General features: G+C 33.2%; 1 protein-coding gene across 4 annotated transcripts in view; it reads right to left on the bottom strand.

Moving 5' to 3' along the window:
* Window positions 1–18282, bottom strand: part of CEP350 (centrosomal protein 350) — a 188895-nt gene that overhangs the window by 63396 nt on the left and 107217 nt on the right. For all 4 annotated transcript variants that reach the window (XM_058274814.2, XM_058274815.2, XM_058274816.2 and 1 more), the window contains 3 exons: window positions 12058–12204; window positions 8253–8407; window positions 383–582 (listed from right to left, as the gene is read on the bottom strand). In XM_058274814.2, the coding sequence (XP_058130797.1) occupies window positions 383–582; window positions 8253–8407; window positions 12058–12204 (502 nt within the window). The remainder of the gene's footprint in view (window positions 1–382; window positions 583–8252; window positions 8408–12057; window positions 12205–18282) is intronic.

The raw sequence follows: 18282 nt of genomic DNA, 5'->3' as shown, positions 1-18282 counted from the left end.
CTCCAGGAGGTCCCAGGATCGGTTCCTGTAGCTACTGAATGAGAATACTAGCAGACACAAAAGAACATAACAGCGAATGGACACAGACAGCAGACAATGGGGGGAAAAGGGAGAACACAGGGTGGGGAGAAATAAATTAAAAATAAATCTTAAAAAAGGCTCTCTATTTATTATTAAGCTTTGTTAAGTTTTATTTTTGTAGGAATTATCCATTTCTAAGTTTTCAAGCATATTGGAATAAAGTTGCTCACAACATTTACTATATCTCTAATTTCTGCAGCATTTGTAGTTGTATTGCTTTTTCATCCTAAGCTATTTACATTTTAAAAATGAAATCAATCCTTCAATTATGGTTGGCTTGAACAGAGGTAGTATTTATTACCTTTTTGTTCTGTTCTTTGGACCTCCAGTTCTTTCTTAGAGGCTTTAGATTTTATTAAATCTTTGTCCCAGGCAGCCAAAGCTTGTTTTTCCATTTGACAAATCTCTGCTTCCTCTGCATCTAAACGTCGCTTCCACTCTAGTAGTTCTTCCGCATGTTGTCGCCGTTGCATTAGTTTTTGCTCTCGCTTTGTCAGAAACCTATGGCCACACCATGAAAAATAGTGAGAGAACAAACCTGTAAGCAGAAATCACTTTGAGTGCTCTATCACTAACTATACCTTATCAATAGCTATGTAAAATAGAATGTTCACACTATTCTCTGAAAAAAGTTTGAGATAATAGAAACTTTGATGAGATAATATTCAGAAAATGAGAGAATCTGCTTTTTACTTATAATGGTCTTAAGATTAACAAAGGAAAAATAATGGTAAAGTCAGAAAAAGAAATCTCTGGAATATTTGGATAGCCATGATTGATGAAGCTAATAATTATTTACCTTTCATATATTATCTTTTTTTGTAACAGAAGATAAAAGGAATTTAATCTGAAGGCTCTGACCAGAAAACAAACCCAAACCAAAAACACCAAAAACAGCAACAAAAACAAACACCAAACCTCCCAAAACAAGCAAGCAAACAACAATAACAACAAAAACATGTTCATGTCCCTTTTTGACTGGTTTTGTTTCAGGTCTATTGAGTTTGGTTTCTGTTACCTGAGATGCAATGTCAGGTGATCACCTATTTTTTTTTCTTGGGAAGAACCTTGAGCATCACATTCAGATGCTTTCTGCAGGCAAACATATCTATTTATTAATATTTACTTGAGAAAAAAAGTAGCTAAAATTTCTCAATTTAATCCTATCTATGAACTTAAATGGCTCATCATGTCTTAGCTCCAAAGAGTTATGAGAAGTTATTGATTTAGGAAGTTATTTGAGTAGTTAAAAAGCTATTGTCCAATTCTCAAATGCAAATGCCATTGCTAAATAAAAGGCGAGCTGCTCATATCCCTGGGTTTAGATCTCTAGTGGTAACTAATCAACAAAAGTACACTCACATATCCAACAAACACTTAATAAAAAGTACAAGAACTGTCAATCCACTTCTTGAACAGTCATGTCACATTAATGTGGAAACAAAGGTGTGAAATCTACAGGACATTTGACAAGAAGCCTCAAGGCTGCTAAGCCAAATTAAAAAAAAAAAAAAAAAAAAAGGAAAACAAAAAGAAGAGAGCATGCTCTATCAAAGAGTGCACTGAAAAAGGTGCAGTTACCTGACCAACTGGTTGTAGATATACAGCTGGAATTTGGGATGAAGGTTGGGAAAACAGACACTGAGAGAGGCCCAGTGGTGAGACGTAAAGACAGAGAAGAAGTAGTGAACAGGAGAGCAGTGTCTACAAAATAAGGAGGAAGATTTTAAAACCAAGAGATCAAGAGGCAGAAAGAATGAGAAAGGGAAAGCATAAGATCTGAGTGAAGAACTTTTAAAATGCTCCCTGAATAACATTATAAGCTCCTCTGTTAAAGCAAATGTTTTAACTCTACGGGATATATAAAACACGTACATTTATAGATAATAGCAATGATTTCTGAATAAACATATGTCTTCCTTCTCAGATGTTGCTTGACCATCATCTATATTTTCAGGTAAGGTAAAGTCATGAGAAATACAGAGTGGGGCTAAATAATTTTTCCCATAAGCTTTAACAAGGAGTACAGCAGTATGACACTCTACATAAATACGTAATCCTGAGTGACTAGTATATTTGTACCACATCATCTATTTTATGACTGAAATAAAAAAGCACTACATTTGTCTTACTTATTTACCATCACAATCTAGCTTGGAAATAATAAAATAATTTAGAAAAGCAATCTGTGGTAAAAATATCTTGTTCCCTTTTACAATATAAAATTTACTAACAGGACCTACCAGAAATGTCTTGATTTATATTTAACAAAGGCCCACTTAAATAATAATATTGAAATACAATATCCATTTGATAAAATATTGAAACATAAACTTAAGTATAAAACGAGCTAGTCCCAATAAATACAGTCAGTGAAAAAAATCATGCAGTGGACTGCTCAAGCGTAAGGTCAAAATTAAGAAAATTCCATATGTTAAAACTACCAAAGCAGGAAAAACAATTTCTCTCTTTTTAAAATTTAAAATAGTACATAGGTCATTATATATATGTAAAAGGTTAATTAAGTTTAGTAATTGTTTGGAAAGGTTAATTCTCTTTGACAGAGCATGCTCCTGTTCACATGCACACAACAATAACTGTAGATCAAGGCAACATTTATTGCCTTGGAAGGGCAAGGAATAATATCAGTATGTCACAGAGGTAAGAAAATGTAGGTATAAATCCAGCCACTCATTTGGATTTTTAAAGTATGCACAAGGTTGCCTACACATATATCTTCAAATGACATAATATTTCAATGTCTGTTTCCCACATATAACTTAATACTTTACCTCTCCTTCACCTATACACACTCATATCTGGATTGCCTTGACTTTCTGCACTAAAGTTCAAGGAAAGATATTTTTGCCAAATTTCATTAAGACACTGCACTCTTCCTTGCCATTCTTTATGAATGTATGATAAACCCATTGATGCCTATTATCAAAATATTAAACAAAAACAAATGTACTTGGTAAAAGATTCAAAAATCTATTTACAACATTCAAATATCACCCACCCTCTTAAGTGTATAACTGCTAAATGCATGCATGACCTAGTACGAAAAGTAAAAAAACATTGGAACATGCGAAATAAACTTTAAAAAGATTAAATTTTAATTTTTTGTCCAGACTTATATGGAAAAAAATAATTTTCTCTATTACAGCAAGTGCCAATAATTTATTTTTCATTTATAAAGATTAAGGAGCTTCAGAAGTTCTGGTTTAAAAATTAGGAACAAAAGAAATGGCTAATAAAAAAATGAAAAATAAGGTAGTTTGAAAAATAGTACAAGAAAAATTTTAATTTAACCTTAAAGAAACATGTTCCTTTTATTTAATGAAAATAAAATAAAAATTTCCAGAAACATGTTTCTTTTAATATAAAAATTCCCAGAAACAAATGCTCAATAATATTTTAACAGAAATATTTAACATAAATATCAATAAAATATAAAACTAAAAGGTACCTTTAAAATTAAACAAAATAAAGTCAAGAAAAAGTATTTCACACTAGAGTTAACTATCCTAAGATGTTACAAGAATACTTCCTTATTTTCCATTCTATAACTACAAAACATTTTCGAATGATGGAGACATAAATAGCTACTAATAGAAAATGAGATAGAGCCACCTTTTATGTTTGATGACAAAGCCTCTGATGGTAGGTAACAGAACTCTGGACTAAGATTAAATATATAACAGATCTAATGTAGTACAGAAATCATTATATTCCTATAATGTTTAATCTTAAGGAATTAATGAATAGAGTGACTAACTTTTAAAGTCACATTTTTATACTCTGAACTTATACTGTGCAGCTGCTCAAATTCCAGTAACCAGCCATCTATTTTCATCTTTAATGCTAGCCAGAGAACAAGACTCAAGAAACAAGAATCTACCCACTGCAAAAGATCTATAATCCAGTCTCTGGCTTAACTGCTGATGTACTACGATGGTAAGAACATTGGAGCTGAAGTCCAGAGAACAGGGCTCTAGTTCTAGTTCTGTCATTCTGCTGTGTGTGTGAATCTTAAGCAAATTACCTAATCTCCGTGGGTCTCAATTCTTCCATGTCAAAGAAAGGGACCATAATAGATGACTTCTTTAAGAGCCATTCCAGTTTTTGCATTTCATAATTCTTTCTTTATTCAAGTACCTCTCACCTCAAGTTTTTTTATACCTCAACCCACTGCTAGATTATTAGACATAAATCGAACCTATTTTTTCCACTGGGCCAATATAATTGTGGATTGTGTTTTGACAGATTATAAGAACCATACTATAATATGAAAGAACAATATTAAAATTTAAGTTTAAAATGAAATTTCCAGCTCTAAAATCCTTTGGTTCTGAAAGATATATTAAAACAAACAAAAATGTAATACATGAAGTCATTTTAGAAATCTTTCTAGATCTATTATTCTTTAATTTTAGATAGGTATAAGTAAAAATAGAGCATAATGCTTTAATTTTTAAAATGGATTAAATCTTTCAAGTCTGTAGGTATCTTTAATTATATTCAAATAGGAAATAGGAGGAAATGGATAGTACTGACTTAGGAAAAAGTGGTTTAGTTTCTTTTCCCTACAGTGAAATCCTTTCTATTATTTAAAACTAATAATTTTCATATCCTTAAATAAACAAATTAATAAAGTAGAAGTTATTTCTGAACTAGCAAGTACAGAAAATTAAAACACAGTATCAGGTTATCAAGATTTATCCAACTACTACACTTATTCTAGTACATACTCTAAGAAAATTATATTTCTAATTTAAGGAAATGATATTTAATAAATTATTTAAAATAATTCCAAGTAAGGTACCTTCTTTAATAGATATTAAAAGGCTTCCTTGTAAATCCTTAATCTTTTAAACTTGACAGCACAATGGTAAAAAATTCAGTATTGATCAGACCACACATAAAATATTTTCAGACAGAACTATATCATAAAATATTTCTGTTTGATTTTTGATAATTTAAAACCAAATATGTTGACTTTGCTTTTTAAAGTTTCTAAGCAAACTGAAAAGTGAAAAAGAAATTTTTAAAATGTTTTGTGACTGTAGGCTTCATTTTCCCATAATACCTTGTTCTGCCACAACCAATCAAAAAAAATAACCATACACCTTCTTTTGCTTCTTCTTATGCTAAAAAGTAATTAACTAAAACATTGTATTTGAATCTGAACACTCATCTATGAAAATTCCCTTGATATACCTGTCAGTAAAAATTTCTCTTTCTATTCTCAAATTCCTTTGCAATTGATCTATATATTCATCTTTAAAGGAACCTGTCTGCGATTTGTTCCTTTTTCCACATAGACTAAAAAGTCTTTGAGGCCAGGGTTTATGTTTCATTCATATTTGGATTCCTCACAACCTAGCAAATATACACAATTCTCAATAAATAATTCCTGAGGAAATAAATGTATAATTAATAACAGAAGAAAATAAGCTCCTATTTAATAATGAAAGAAAAAATGCACTGTCTCCTATTTTGAGTAATGCAACAGTGAACAATGAAGAGAATACCATTCCCTCAATGTTTCAGTTTCCAGGTAAAGAATTTCCTTGAAATGTAATTGGCAAAATAATAGGAAGGGTGGATTGTTTGGTATATTTTTCATGAATATGTTTCACAATTATAACAACCTATTTACACTGTAAATAGCACCCCTCATAGTAATGAACAAAACTCAAATTTCATTTACCAATCATACCAAAAAGAGTGAAGGCTACTCAGTTTATGGCTTAGAACTAATGCATGTATTTTGCAACCATCTTTTCCTTTTTAACAATTTCACACTTTAAATGTTTTTTGCTTTTCACCATACTGTGAAATGGAAACTGTTTCTAAAATACCAAATTAAAAAAGAGGCTTAAAAAAAACAGCCATAAATTAGAAATACAATTTTTAACAAAGGCATTGTTATCTCTGTGAAACATTAAAGAAGGAAATCTTTCATTGTAGCTAAGAATGGTTTGATTACTTCAGGAAGGTTATTTGTCCTAAAACCAGATTTGAGATGGTTAACAATAAGCAATGAAGAATTCCCCCAACAAGTTAGTTCAGAAGGGTGACTACTATTTCACAGGAATTTTATATCAATAAAATAGGACTTCCTTGGAAGCTATGGAATTAAGTAATGCCTGGTCACAAAACAGCAGAGGTACAAATGATTTTGTTGTTTTTTATTGTAGCAAATGACTATGAAAGTAATCCAATCTTTGTTTATTGAGCTGATACTCCAACGCCATTCAATGAATTCTAATTCTAAAGCTCTGGAGACATAAACAGTATTTAAAGATTAGTTTTCATATTACTTTATTGCAGAGGTAAAAAAAAAAAAAAAGTTACACTAACAACACTTCCTGTTTAAAGCATTGTAAATTTTGGAAAATACTCTAGTTCATCTTTAAATTTCATACCATCATCCAAACATTAAAATAAACTTCGTTTCTTTGCAACTATGGCCCACCCCACATCCTTACCACAAGCACTATTGCATTACTTCAAACAACAAATGAAGAAATCATTGAATGCTTCAAGGCCTATTCTCTCTGACAAACTTCTCAAAGGTTTACTGTAGAAGTTGACAATGGACAATGGAGCAATAATACAAAAAATCTAAGAGTTCAATTATTTATATACTGTGAAAATAATTAACAAAACTTGGAATAAAGTCAGTAAATCCAATCTTGAATATATTAGGATTTTTAAAGGTGAAATAAGCACCACAGAAACGGAATGATCCCACAAATAGACTAGGAGAAACAGATATAGTTAAATTAAAATATTATTCATAGAGCTTGGCAATGAAGATCTGACTGAAATAAAAGGGTCAATGAAGAAATTACCCAATATTTACCACTCAGACATTTGGAGGCAGATATAAATGTCAAATCGGTGATGAAAATTATAAAAGAACATTCTAATTTTGAATTCAAAGTTGCAATAACAGCATGTCTATGCTAGCTATTGGAAAAATTTTATCAGGAAAAGAAGAAAGCATCTTTACCCTGAACTTCAATAAATTCCTACTTGAAGAAGCCTTAGTCTATCCTATAGATATCATGGAATATTTACATAGAATTATTAGGTTTAGCACACTTATATTTTTATTTGAGAATTTTATATTGATTTTTAAAAATTTGATTTCATAATCAAGTGAGGTAGTTTTACATTATAAAACAGCTTTCAAGCAATGAAATTACAATGTTTAATGATGCACTCATACGCTATAAGGATTGACTGACAACTGCCTGACCATTCAGAAACTAAGTCATAGGTTGGTGTCACATTAATATAGAGAATTAAATTTGGTGAAGTGTAGTCAATGCCAAATCCAATCTATATTTCAAATTGCCAGCTTAAAAATAAAATGGTAGTCAACAAAATTCTGTAAATGGGACTCTTTTCCATATTTAATGGGTTTCAAATTTAATGGAAATAGAGGTTACAGAGTTAATGACAGTGTCCACAAGCAGTTAATTTATAATTGTATTTAATTAAATGTATACTCAAGAGTAAACTCTCACATAAATGTTATTTTATATTGTTAAAGCTGATGTATAATGGAATTACATCTCAGTAGGAGTAGTTTTCTTTAAAAGAGCCTTAAAAAATAGTACATAGAAATGTTTTAGAAGAATGGCAGTAAAATAGATTTAAAAATAAACTGAAACACTGCCAAATCACTCAATCCCAGGAGAATTTCAGTCTTTCTGGTTTTAAATGAGCAATTCATACCTACTCATAAGGTTAAAATTCCATCCTTCCATTTGAATAAGCCAGAGAGCTATAGAATGATATCTCAGAATATGACATTACTTGCCTCAAAGTCAGTACACAGTTCTCGTTATTTCAGAGAAAGTGTAACTTTCACAATTATTACTCTTAATAAAGGAAAGTAGAAAACATTGTCATGGGTACATTTGCAAAATACAATTTTTTTTGGTAAGTGTGTACTAAAATTTGAAGAATTCTTTATAAATAAGAGCTACAGTTAATTGACTTCTAGGTTGATTCAATAATTCTGCTCAAACACTGCTGAATCCACAAGAAATTAATGCCAATATCAGTCTAATCTAATGAAACACGTTAAAAAATTATTTGCTGCTACTATTTTCAATGCAACTAAATAGAAGATATTTATAAAAATGAATTACTTTTCATCCATGCGGCTTCTCATTTTCTTGAGTTTCTGCATAATGCTACTAGTTTCACTGCTGGAGACTGAAATGGGAGAAGGACTGCGAGTCTCCAAGTCAGCTGGACCAGGACTCACTGCCTTATTCTGCTTTGTATCATCATCATTAGAGTCCTGCAAATAAAAAAGGGCCAAATGTTGCAATTTTATTGGATTAAAAGTCTTGAAGTGATCAACACTATCATTCAAAATTAAGCTGATCCTCAAAATGTTTATAATAATAGTTAAAATTAAAATATTAACTACAGGGCAAAAAAATATATCACAAAGTGCAAAACTGAAACAAAACACATGTAAGAAATATAGATAGGAAAGCAGATGTGGCTCAAGTGATAGGGCTTCTGCCTACCATATGGGAGCACCCAGGTTTAATCCCTGGGGGCTCCTGGTGAAAAAGAAGAAGAGAAAGCATAACTGCAGGCGAGCCAGTGCCTGCGCAGTGAGCCAAGTGCCCTCATGAGTGCCTGCATGGTGAGCCAAGTGCCCACGCAGGTGCCTGTGTGGCAAGCTGAGTGCCCGTGAATGCCCACATGGTGAGCCAGTGCCCATGCAAATGAGTCATGCAGCAAGATGATGATGCAACAAAAGAGAGATGAAGGGGAGAGTCAAGATGAAGCACAGCAGAAACCAGGAACTGAGGTGGCACAGGTAACAGGGAACCTCTCTCCACATCAGAGGTCCCTAGGATCGAATCCTGATGAATCCTAGAAGAGAAAAATGAGAAAAGAAGACAAAAAGAGAAATAGATACAGAAGATCACAGAGCAAATGGACACAGACAGCAAATACAGCAGGGCAGGGGGGAAGGGAACGGGGAGGGGAAGAAAAAAATGCATATTGCTTTAAAAAAAAAAAAAGGAAATACAGATAATTTATTCTTTTACTAGTAATCTAGGATCTAAATGTCCTCTCCAGTTTTTTAAAGTTGAATCAAATAGAATACAAAATTACAGACACTAAAACTATATGAAATATATATTATAGACACAAAGGAGAAGAGAACACATAAAATTTATTTCGATCACATTGGGGATGGATTTTTTTTCTTTATTCCTTATAGAAAGCAATATTTTCACAAATCGAAAACTTCATAATGAAAAAATCTTAAGAACTATTAGTTTAATCAATATGCTATTTTTAAACTAGAGAGGACATTTAGATACATCAGCTTGCTGTCTTGTTTATCTTCTTTAGGAGACACAGGGAACCAAAGCCGAGACCTCCCATGTAGGAGGTGAGAGCCCAACCACTTGAGCCATATCCACTCCCTGCTGGTTGTGTCGTCAGCTGACTGCAGCAGTTGTGGTGTCTACTGGTCTTGGCATCTGCTTGTCTTCTTAAGGAGGCACTGGGAATTGAACCTGGGACCTTCCACATGGGAGGCGGGTGCCCAACTGTTTGAGCCATATCTGCTCCCACCAGAATTCCTTTTTGTGGATAGCAAAATTAAAGCACAGCCCTTCTCCTTTTCTTTCCCCTTTCTGAACACTTCAGTCCTTAAGTCATTAGATATGGCAGAACAAGGTCCCTGTAGGTAATGGAGGGAGACAAGGGAGTCTAGAGTGAGTTGTCAAGAGACTAAGTGGGATGAAGAGAGCAACTAACATAAGAGGACACACCTGTGTGAGGAGTCAGATCCCATGTGGGGTCAAGCAGGGTGCCTCTGTGGGGGAGGCTCAGTATGGGGAGGAGTCAAACAGAATCAGGATGGCATGCCAACAAATGACTTCCTGGCCTGGAATGTCAGCGTCCAAAGATAGTAAGGAGAGTATGGAAAAGGGGTTAGGTGTGATGTGTAGCTTGATTTAGGGAGTGTGACAATTTGAAGTTCTTTTTGAATCCCAAACAGGTTAAGGAGGGAATCTACACTGAAGATGGCTTGGTGCAAGGTGAGGAAGGCATAAGCTTGGGGAAAGGGTTGGCAATGGTTATGGAGACTGGTTACACAGGGGGATTGATCAAATCATTAACTGTATTAAGGAAAATGTCAGCCAGGTATCTGTCAGAAAAGGGAGTCCCAAAAGAGATAACTAGAATCAATTCTGTGGTGTTGGGACCAGAATTGGAGGTATCAGTATGAACACATGGTTTTATGTATATAAATATAGCCAGAAATAAACACCTATATATAATGTATGTATATTTACACATACGCACATGCACATGCACACACATATACACATACATTACCTAGATATGTTGCTCAGGAGCAGCAACATCTGATAGCAATAAGCATGCTTAGCACCAGATCTTAGTTTCTTTTTTTTTTTTCAGATCTTAGTTTCTAAATAACTTCCCTCACTAAAACAAATCAAGATTCCTTGGAGAAATGGCTAATTCCAAGACTGGAGTATGAAAAGTACAAGATGATCCTAAAACATCTTATTCTAGAAAGCATGGAAGTGCTCTAAGACTGATGGAACACATCAAATTTCCTTGAAGGGGCTCCTACTGACCCAAATTGGAACAATCATCAAAACAAATAGTGATAGTAACAAATTGTAGCTCCAAGTAAAACAGAATTCATGAGCCTATATTAATATAAATAAAATAATAAACTTAACTTTAACAAGGAAGAGGACATTTACATAGTCTCAAAATACCATCATGTAAAGTACTTAATAATTACCAAAAGAAAAGAGTAACTTTTCAGTGAACTTTGGCAGATAACACCTTACTCAAGTGACCAAAATGATTATCATCAATGGGATAAATAAAAATCAGATGCCACCCATCAAATGCAATTAGAACACAGCCATTACTTCTGTTGTGCTAAAAAGGAACAACCTGAATCTACTCATGAGGAAACATCAGACGTTTAAACCCAAGTTGAAAACATCCCACAAAAGAACTAGCAGGTTAAGGTAATGGGAGTCAAGGAAAGACTGAGGAACTTTTCAGTTGAAGGGGACTAAAGAGATGAAAACTAAATGTAACATGGGATTCTGAACTCATCTCCCACTATAAAGAATACTATTATAACAATTGGAGAAATTGAATAGGGTGTGAGGAATGAATGGTAGTAATGTAACAATGTTAATTTTCTGACAATGGTTGTTGTATCTAGTTTATGTAAAATAAATGCTCTTGTTGTAGGTAATACATACTAAAGTAAGTATACTTGGAAGTGGGAGGTAATGAATGGGGCATCAAGTTGATGATTTACTCTCCAATGACTTAGGAAAACAAAGTTCTTTGTATTGTGTTTGAACTTTTTATGTAAGTTTGAGATTGTTTCAAAAATTTAAGAAGTATTTAAAAAATTAAAGCAGAGACTATTTGGGATGTATTTAATCCATACAGTCTGAGTTTTTCAACTCTATACAGACATTTTACAGTGGAGTAAGTCCAAATTTTGTTTTGTCTGAATTATCTCCTTTGAATCTTGTATTATATTAAAGTTGCATAGCTAAAGTAAGTATCATAAAAAAGAGCAAAAAGTGTCTCCCACTAATTCTGAGGAATATAGTTGGATTGAAAAACAAGATCAAGGCTCTATGTGCCAATTTTGTCTATAAATTTATAAACGGGAAAAGCTTTAATATCGGAACCACCTGTCCCTTTGAAAACTCAAACATTCCTTGGAGAATAAAAGGTCAAAACTCTCACTATACATAAAGTACATACAAAGAACTTTATCCTGTTCGTTATTTTATCATAATGCTAGAAAGAACATATACCTCATATTAGAACATGAGAGTGGATTAGGTATTAGCAAGCAGCATGATGTAGAAAACAAACTAATAATACATCCACGTAATTTACCAATTTATTCTCTCCTGCAGACTTCAACTTCTCCTGAAGTTTTATGGTGGTTTGTCGGATCCTCTCTATCTCCTCCTGTTGTTTAAGAATCAGTTGTCTCTCCTTCCGAGCTGCCTTATTGGCTTCTTGTAGACGTTTAATTTCTGCCTAAGGTTTAGAGTTAGGAAAGGGATTGAGATTTTGAGGAAATAAATCCAAAGTAATATTTTAAAAAGAAAATCCAATCATCAAATAGGTTAAAAATATTGATATTACTTAAAGATAAAATAACTTTGAATAATTCAAAGTAGTGAAGGAGAATAAAAAAGGGTCATACGTAACTCTATTACTTTAAAATAATTTAAAATGATCCTTTAATTTACATAATTATAATTACAACAGGTAATTTCATATCCCTTTTTAAACTTTACATACATTTAACATTTTTCCACAATCTTTACACTTATTTGCCTAATGGCTGCATATGAAGTAAATTAATTTATGTAACCATTATTCTACTGCTATACTCAAAGGCTCTTATAATTTGCACCATCACAAATAATGTTTTAATGCCTATGATTATTTCATATTGTGGACTGGTTCTTTAGGAGATATCTCAAAAAGTAGGATAAATAAATTAAAGAACATGAATCATTTTATGGCCCTTAAAACATTTAAAAATATTGCCCCCATTTATAATACCACCAGAAACATTTAAGACTACACTGCACCAAACTCTCTCCATATAGAGATATTCTCATGTTTTCTGTTGTTAATTAAGTGGACAAAAGATGATTCACTGAACTGTTAATATTGTCCTTTCTTCATAAATTTATTTTAATCTATTTTCTTGTCAAGGAAATAAACACAATAAAGATAATAATAATTTATTGCTAATTTTAATCATGTTAGAGATTTTTTGAAACTATCTAAAAATGCAGAAAAGTACATAATATATAAATCTACATTTATAAAACCCCAAATTAAAAACTGCTAACGTATTTTCTCCTAAACTTTAATTTTTTTTTAAAAGGAGCTTTAAATTATATAAATGTTAACATTGAAAATATAGGGGATTCCCATATATTCCCCCCCACACACACATACTTTCTATAGTGTACATTATGGTTTACACTTTGCACCACACAATTTCATAGGTTTTGATAAAATGTATAATGGTCATTGCAATATCATGCAGAACAATTCCAATGTCCTCAAAATATCCCACATTATACTGCTTCTTTCCTCTCTCTCCCCTCAGAAACTCTGGTGACCACCATCTTTCTATCAATGTTACAAGTTTTTCCATTACTAGAATACTAAGTCTACTTTAGTCCATAATTGCATTCCCCCCTTAAGTTTGTTTGTTCCTCAATTTTGTGGATTTTGGAAAGGTGGTGCCCACTCTGCTTCCAGCTGAGAGAGGGCTTAGATCCCATGGGGAAGATGGATGGAAGTATCTTGCTTGCGGTTGTAGATACTCTGTTTTTTGGTACCTTTAATTTCTTAAAGACATCAAACATTAGAGATAAAACTAAAGTCTTCACTCCTCTGGTCCAAATTCTCAGAGGCAACCACTATCAACTTCGGTACATAGCTTTCCAGCATATTCTTTTCTAATTATTCTACAAATATTTGTAATCATCTGTTTTTAAAAAACCAACAACATAAAATAGTTTGGCTTTTATGTTTTAAAAATTAGTATAAATTTATCATAGGTACATATTTTGAATCTTGCTTTATTCACTCAATATTGCTTTTGAAATCTCTCCATGTTGATTTACATAAAACTAATTGATTCCCTCTAACCCTGCATAAAATTACATTAGAGGAATACACATTTCATTTATCCATTCTCCCTGCAAATGAGGTTTAAGGTTGTCAATTTCTCACTATTACAAAAAATGTAACAATGAACAGCCTTATCCTTGTCTCCTTGGGTGCATGAATGAGTTCCTCTGGAGCAGCAGTTCTTGAAGTGTGGTCTATAGACTTCTGGAGGTCCTCAGGACACTTTCAGAGGACCCTCAGGGTCTAACTATTTTAATAATAATACTAAGACATTATTTTCCCTTCGCATTCTCTCATGAATATAAAAGGGCATTACATGCATTTTTAAGTTTTCCGAAACAAAACAAATTTAGTGAGAAGAGTGGCGCTCTTTTTTGAAAATTTCTTTACTATCTGACAATAAAAGAGAGCCAGATTTTCACATTTGCCTTTGCATTTAATCAGGTTATGTTCTTTTGGTTGAATAGTATGAAAAAAAATTTGGCCTCAAGCTGGCATGTAGTTCTATGGCAAAGAAAAGAATCTTTTTAGATAATTGTGAATATTCTTTTGTGAAACTATGTCAAAACTTGAGAGGTGGTAGTTTCTTAAAGGTTATTTACAATGTAGACTCATCAATGAATTTTCTGTGTTCTATTAAAATTCATTTAATTTTCTTGCATTTTGTTTTCTTTACCTATGCTTAATTTTGTAACATCATGCATTCATTACTTGGAAAATATTGATTCACCAAGTTATACAGACCTTCCAAATGTTGACACATTTCACTATGCAATACCAAAAATTTGTATTCATTAATATCACCACTGATTTCAAAAATAAAATTCTTTAGTATTGGGTAATTGTCAAGCTCATTTGACTTTTTTTTTTACCTCTTCTTTTTATTGAAAACGTTTTTAGAAAATGACAGTTAAAATAAGAACAAAAAAGAAAAAAAGGAAACAATGATAGTTAACAAAGGGCACAAAGAAACAGATACATACTATTTGGAAATATAAATAATAAAAACTAAAAATGCCCCTGGCTTCTTAATTGGTCAAGAGAATAAAATGTAATAGGCAGAAGGTCTGTTTTAAACAAATTTAAATACTGTGTTCTTTTAAGTCTCCCAAGTCAAATACATACACACCTACAAAAATGGTGTGTGAAGGAAACCTGTCATACACAAGAAATTCATATCCTGAATTCCTAAGAGAATAGCTGTTGAAACAGTAATTAACACAATAACACCAGCAATAGGCTGAATAATTTTAAAAATTGAGTCTTTAAATGCTGCATGGTACAAAGCTATATTATATAAAGTATTGCTACAATGAAGGAAGAAGTCTATATGGCTTTTAGCAAAAATTATTTTCCAAAAAGCAAATCAAAACAATGCAATCATCAGATCAAGGAAGCTACAGCTAGGCATAAGAACTACAACTTCTCATATTTGTGCTAGAAAAGCCTATTTTTCCAGAAGAGACTAAAATTACAGGACAAAACAGACATTTTAAACAATTCTTAATTTACTTCACCCATTTTTAAGTGCTCTACTTGTTTTCACCCCTATCCCAAAATTCAGCAAGATCCAGCAGAAAGATGGCTGCTTTTAGAATTGATTGTCATGGAGCCTAGATATTTCAGGCTCATATTCATCTATAATCAGTGTTCCACTGTTGTCAAAGAACTTAGCAACAGACTTAGTGAATTCAGCTCCCGCTGCTGCTTTGTTCTTCTACTGATAAAGGCCAGTTTCAAAGTATATTTGTCATTGGCCTTTTTGAGACTGGGGGACAGTTGCCAAATATCTTCAGGATCCATCCCTGTAGGTTTTTTCCTAAGGGCCATGAGAAAGATGCTTTTTTCCTTATATGAGTATAAATGGTCATGATCTCTATCATAATCACAAAATAGGATATGACACACAAAGACAAAACAGGCTTGGGTGCTGGAAAGGGGTGCTTATAATCTCAAATCAAAGCCACCTTGGCACACACACCAAAACAAAACAAAACAGGAGGTTGTACAAATGATGAGGCAATGATCAATTAGACCAAAATTCTCCACATACTTGTACTTTTCCAGAAGAACATTTTTGGCAGAATTATCCAAAGAATTTTTCATGGCTGATCCATCCCACTTGTCAATTTTTACAGGCTTATCATCAATCTTCCACTTATCCAACAAGCCACTGCAGCTACTGCCTGTCCCGCTGCTGGGGCCATCACGAGTCCCACCAAGGCCTCCACCACCACCACTTCTCCCGCCCTGTGCAGCCACCATCGCCATCTTGTCCGCCTCTGCTTCTCCTGACATTTATTATTATTGACAACAAATACTGTCAGTTGTTTTCTGTGAAGTGACAGGCACACTTTGTACATCTTTCATATATGTCAAGTACCCAAATCTGAATAAGCATAAGTTTGTATGTAAATCAATCTTTCAAGTAAAAATGGTATTCCACAAAAAAAATGGCCAGTTCTACTTGCAATTCAAACAATTACACAAATGTTTTCCTTTCAGTCAATCATTGTACTCTAGTATGCTACTAAAGTACTTTATTTTGGACTTCCCATTTCTGTCACTCAGAATATGAAAAAACATGAACTCAAATTAATAATCTTAGTGCTTAATCAAGGCACTCAAGTGAAACAATGGCTTTTGTTTTTTAATTGCATTGTGCAGCAGTGAAGAATACAATGACTATCAGTACAGTTTAGTGACAATACCCTGATTTGTACTAAGGGACCAGCTGTTTTACCCATTGTTTTTGCATCACTTAGTGCAAATGTCAACATGGTGAAAAGGGCAAATTCATGTCCCAGTATATGATTATGAAAATAGCTTTGACTTCCCCAATCCTTGAAAGGATCTCAGGAACCCCCAGGGTTCTACAGAGAACACTCCGATAATAACCATGGGCTTAGGCCCAAGTTTCTGAACCAATTAAAGTATAACATTAACCAACTCAGGCCAAGGATACAGTAAAGATTTTTTTCTACAGCATTCAAAAGAAAAGAAAAAAAAAGATTTACTCCTCTAAAGTAAAAACTATAGGAAAATATGTTCTCTGTTTTGGACATATTTGTGCAAAGACACACAGCCATCTCACCAACAGCTAAAAACATCCGAACTGATACAAGTGTAATAAATATCTTAACACATATATCTTCACATTCTTGTGCTTCTTATTTCTATAGGGTAACTTTCCAAGGGTAGCTTGTTAGGTCAGAGAGTATTTTTCCACATTTTCCTTAAAAAAAAAAAAAAATCTGAAATATTATAAACATAAGAAAAATTAGTCACTCAAACACAAGAAAGTTAAAATGACTATGATTAATTCACTAAAAAAATAGAGGAGGGGAAGCAGATATGGCTAAAGCAATTGGGCTCCTGTCTACCATATAGGAGGTCCAGGGTTTGATTCCTGGAGTCTCCTGAAGGCAAGCTGGCCCATGAGGCGTGCTGGCCCACACAGAGTGCTGGCCCATGCAGATAGCTGACACAGCAAGATGATACAACAAAAAGAGACACAGAGAAGAGATGATAAGAGATGCAGCAGACCAAGGAGCTGAGGTGGTGCAAAAGATTGAGCACCTCTCTCATTCTGGAAGGTCCCAGGATCGGTTCCTAGTGCTGCCTAAAGAGAAGACAAGCAAACACAGAAGAACACACAGCAAATTGACAGAGAAAGCAGACAGCGAGCACAAAACAATGACGGATGGGGGGTGGGGGTGGGAGAAATAAATAAATAAATCTTTAAAATATATATAAATACATATTCTAAGGATTATTCCATATTACTTTTTTAAAAAGAGGAAAAGGCAGAAAAAATAAATGAAAAGGTAGAGAATTTCAACAGAACTAAAATATATTTTAAAAAGGAATAAAATGGGTATTTTAGAACTGAAAACAAATACCAAACTAAGAACTCTTTGAATGGGTTTAACAATTCATTGGACAGAGCAAAAGACACAACTAATGAATTCAAAGATAAGTCAAAATAAAAATTTCCAGATTATACACTTTGGATGAAATGTATGCTTTATTAACATGTATTAATAAAATTGATTTGTTTAAAAAAATTTCCACATTGAAACACAATGTTAAAGGAAAAAAGGAATGAAATAAAAACAAAACAGAGAGGGTCTGGAAGCGGATATGGCTCAAGCAGTTGAACGCCTGCTTCCCACATGGGAGGTCCCAGGTTCGGTTCCCAGTGCCTCCTAAAAAAACAAAAACAAACAAGTAAAACAGGCGAGGAAACCAATTCACAGGAGCTGCTGTGGCTCAGTGGTTGAGTTCCGGCTTCCTATATATGAGGTCCTGGGTTCAATCCCCAGACCCTGGTACCTCAAAAACAAAACAAAACATAGTAGAGGAGAGATATGTGAAATAGTCAAAAGGTCTAACATATGTTCAATTGTAGTCATTAAAGAAATGCTCAAAAATTTTCAAAGAATTAAAATTATT

This window comes from Dasypus novemcinctus, chromosome 13, assembly GCF_030445035.2.
Source record: "Dasypus novemcinctus isolate mDasNov1 chromosome 13, mDasNov1.1.hap2, whole genome shotgun sequence".
Classification (NCBI taxonomy): Eukaryota; Metazoa; Chordata; class Mammalia; order Cingulata; family Dasypodidae; genus Dasypus; species Dasypus novemcinctus.
This window is presented reverse-complemented; position numbering and strand designations above follow the sequence as displayed.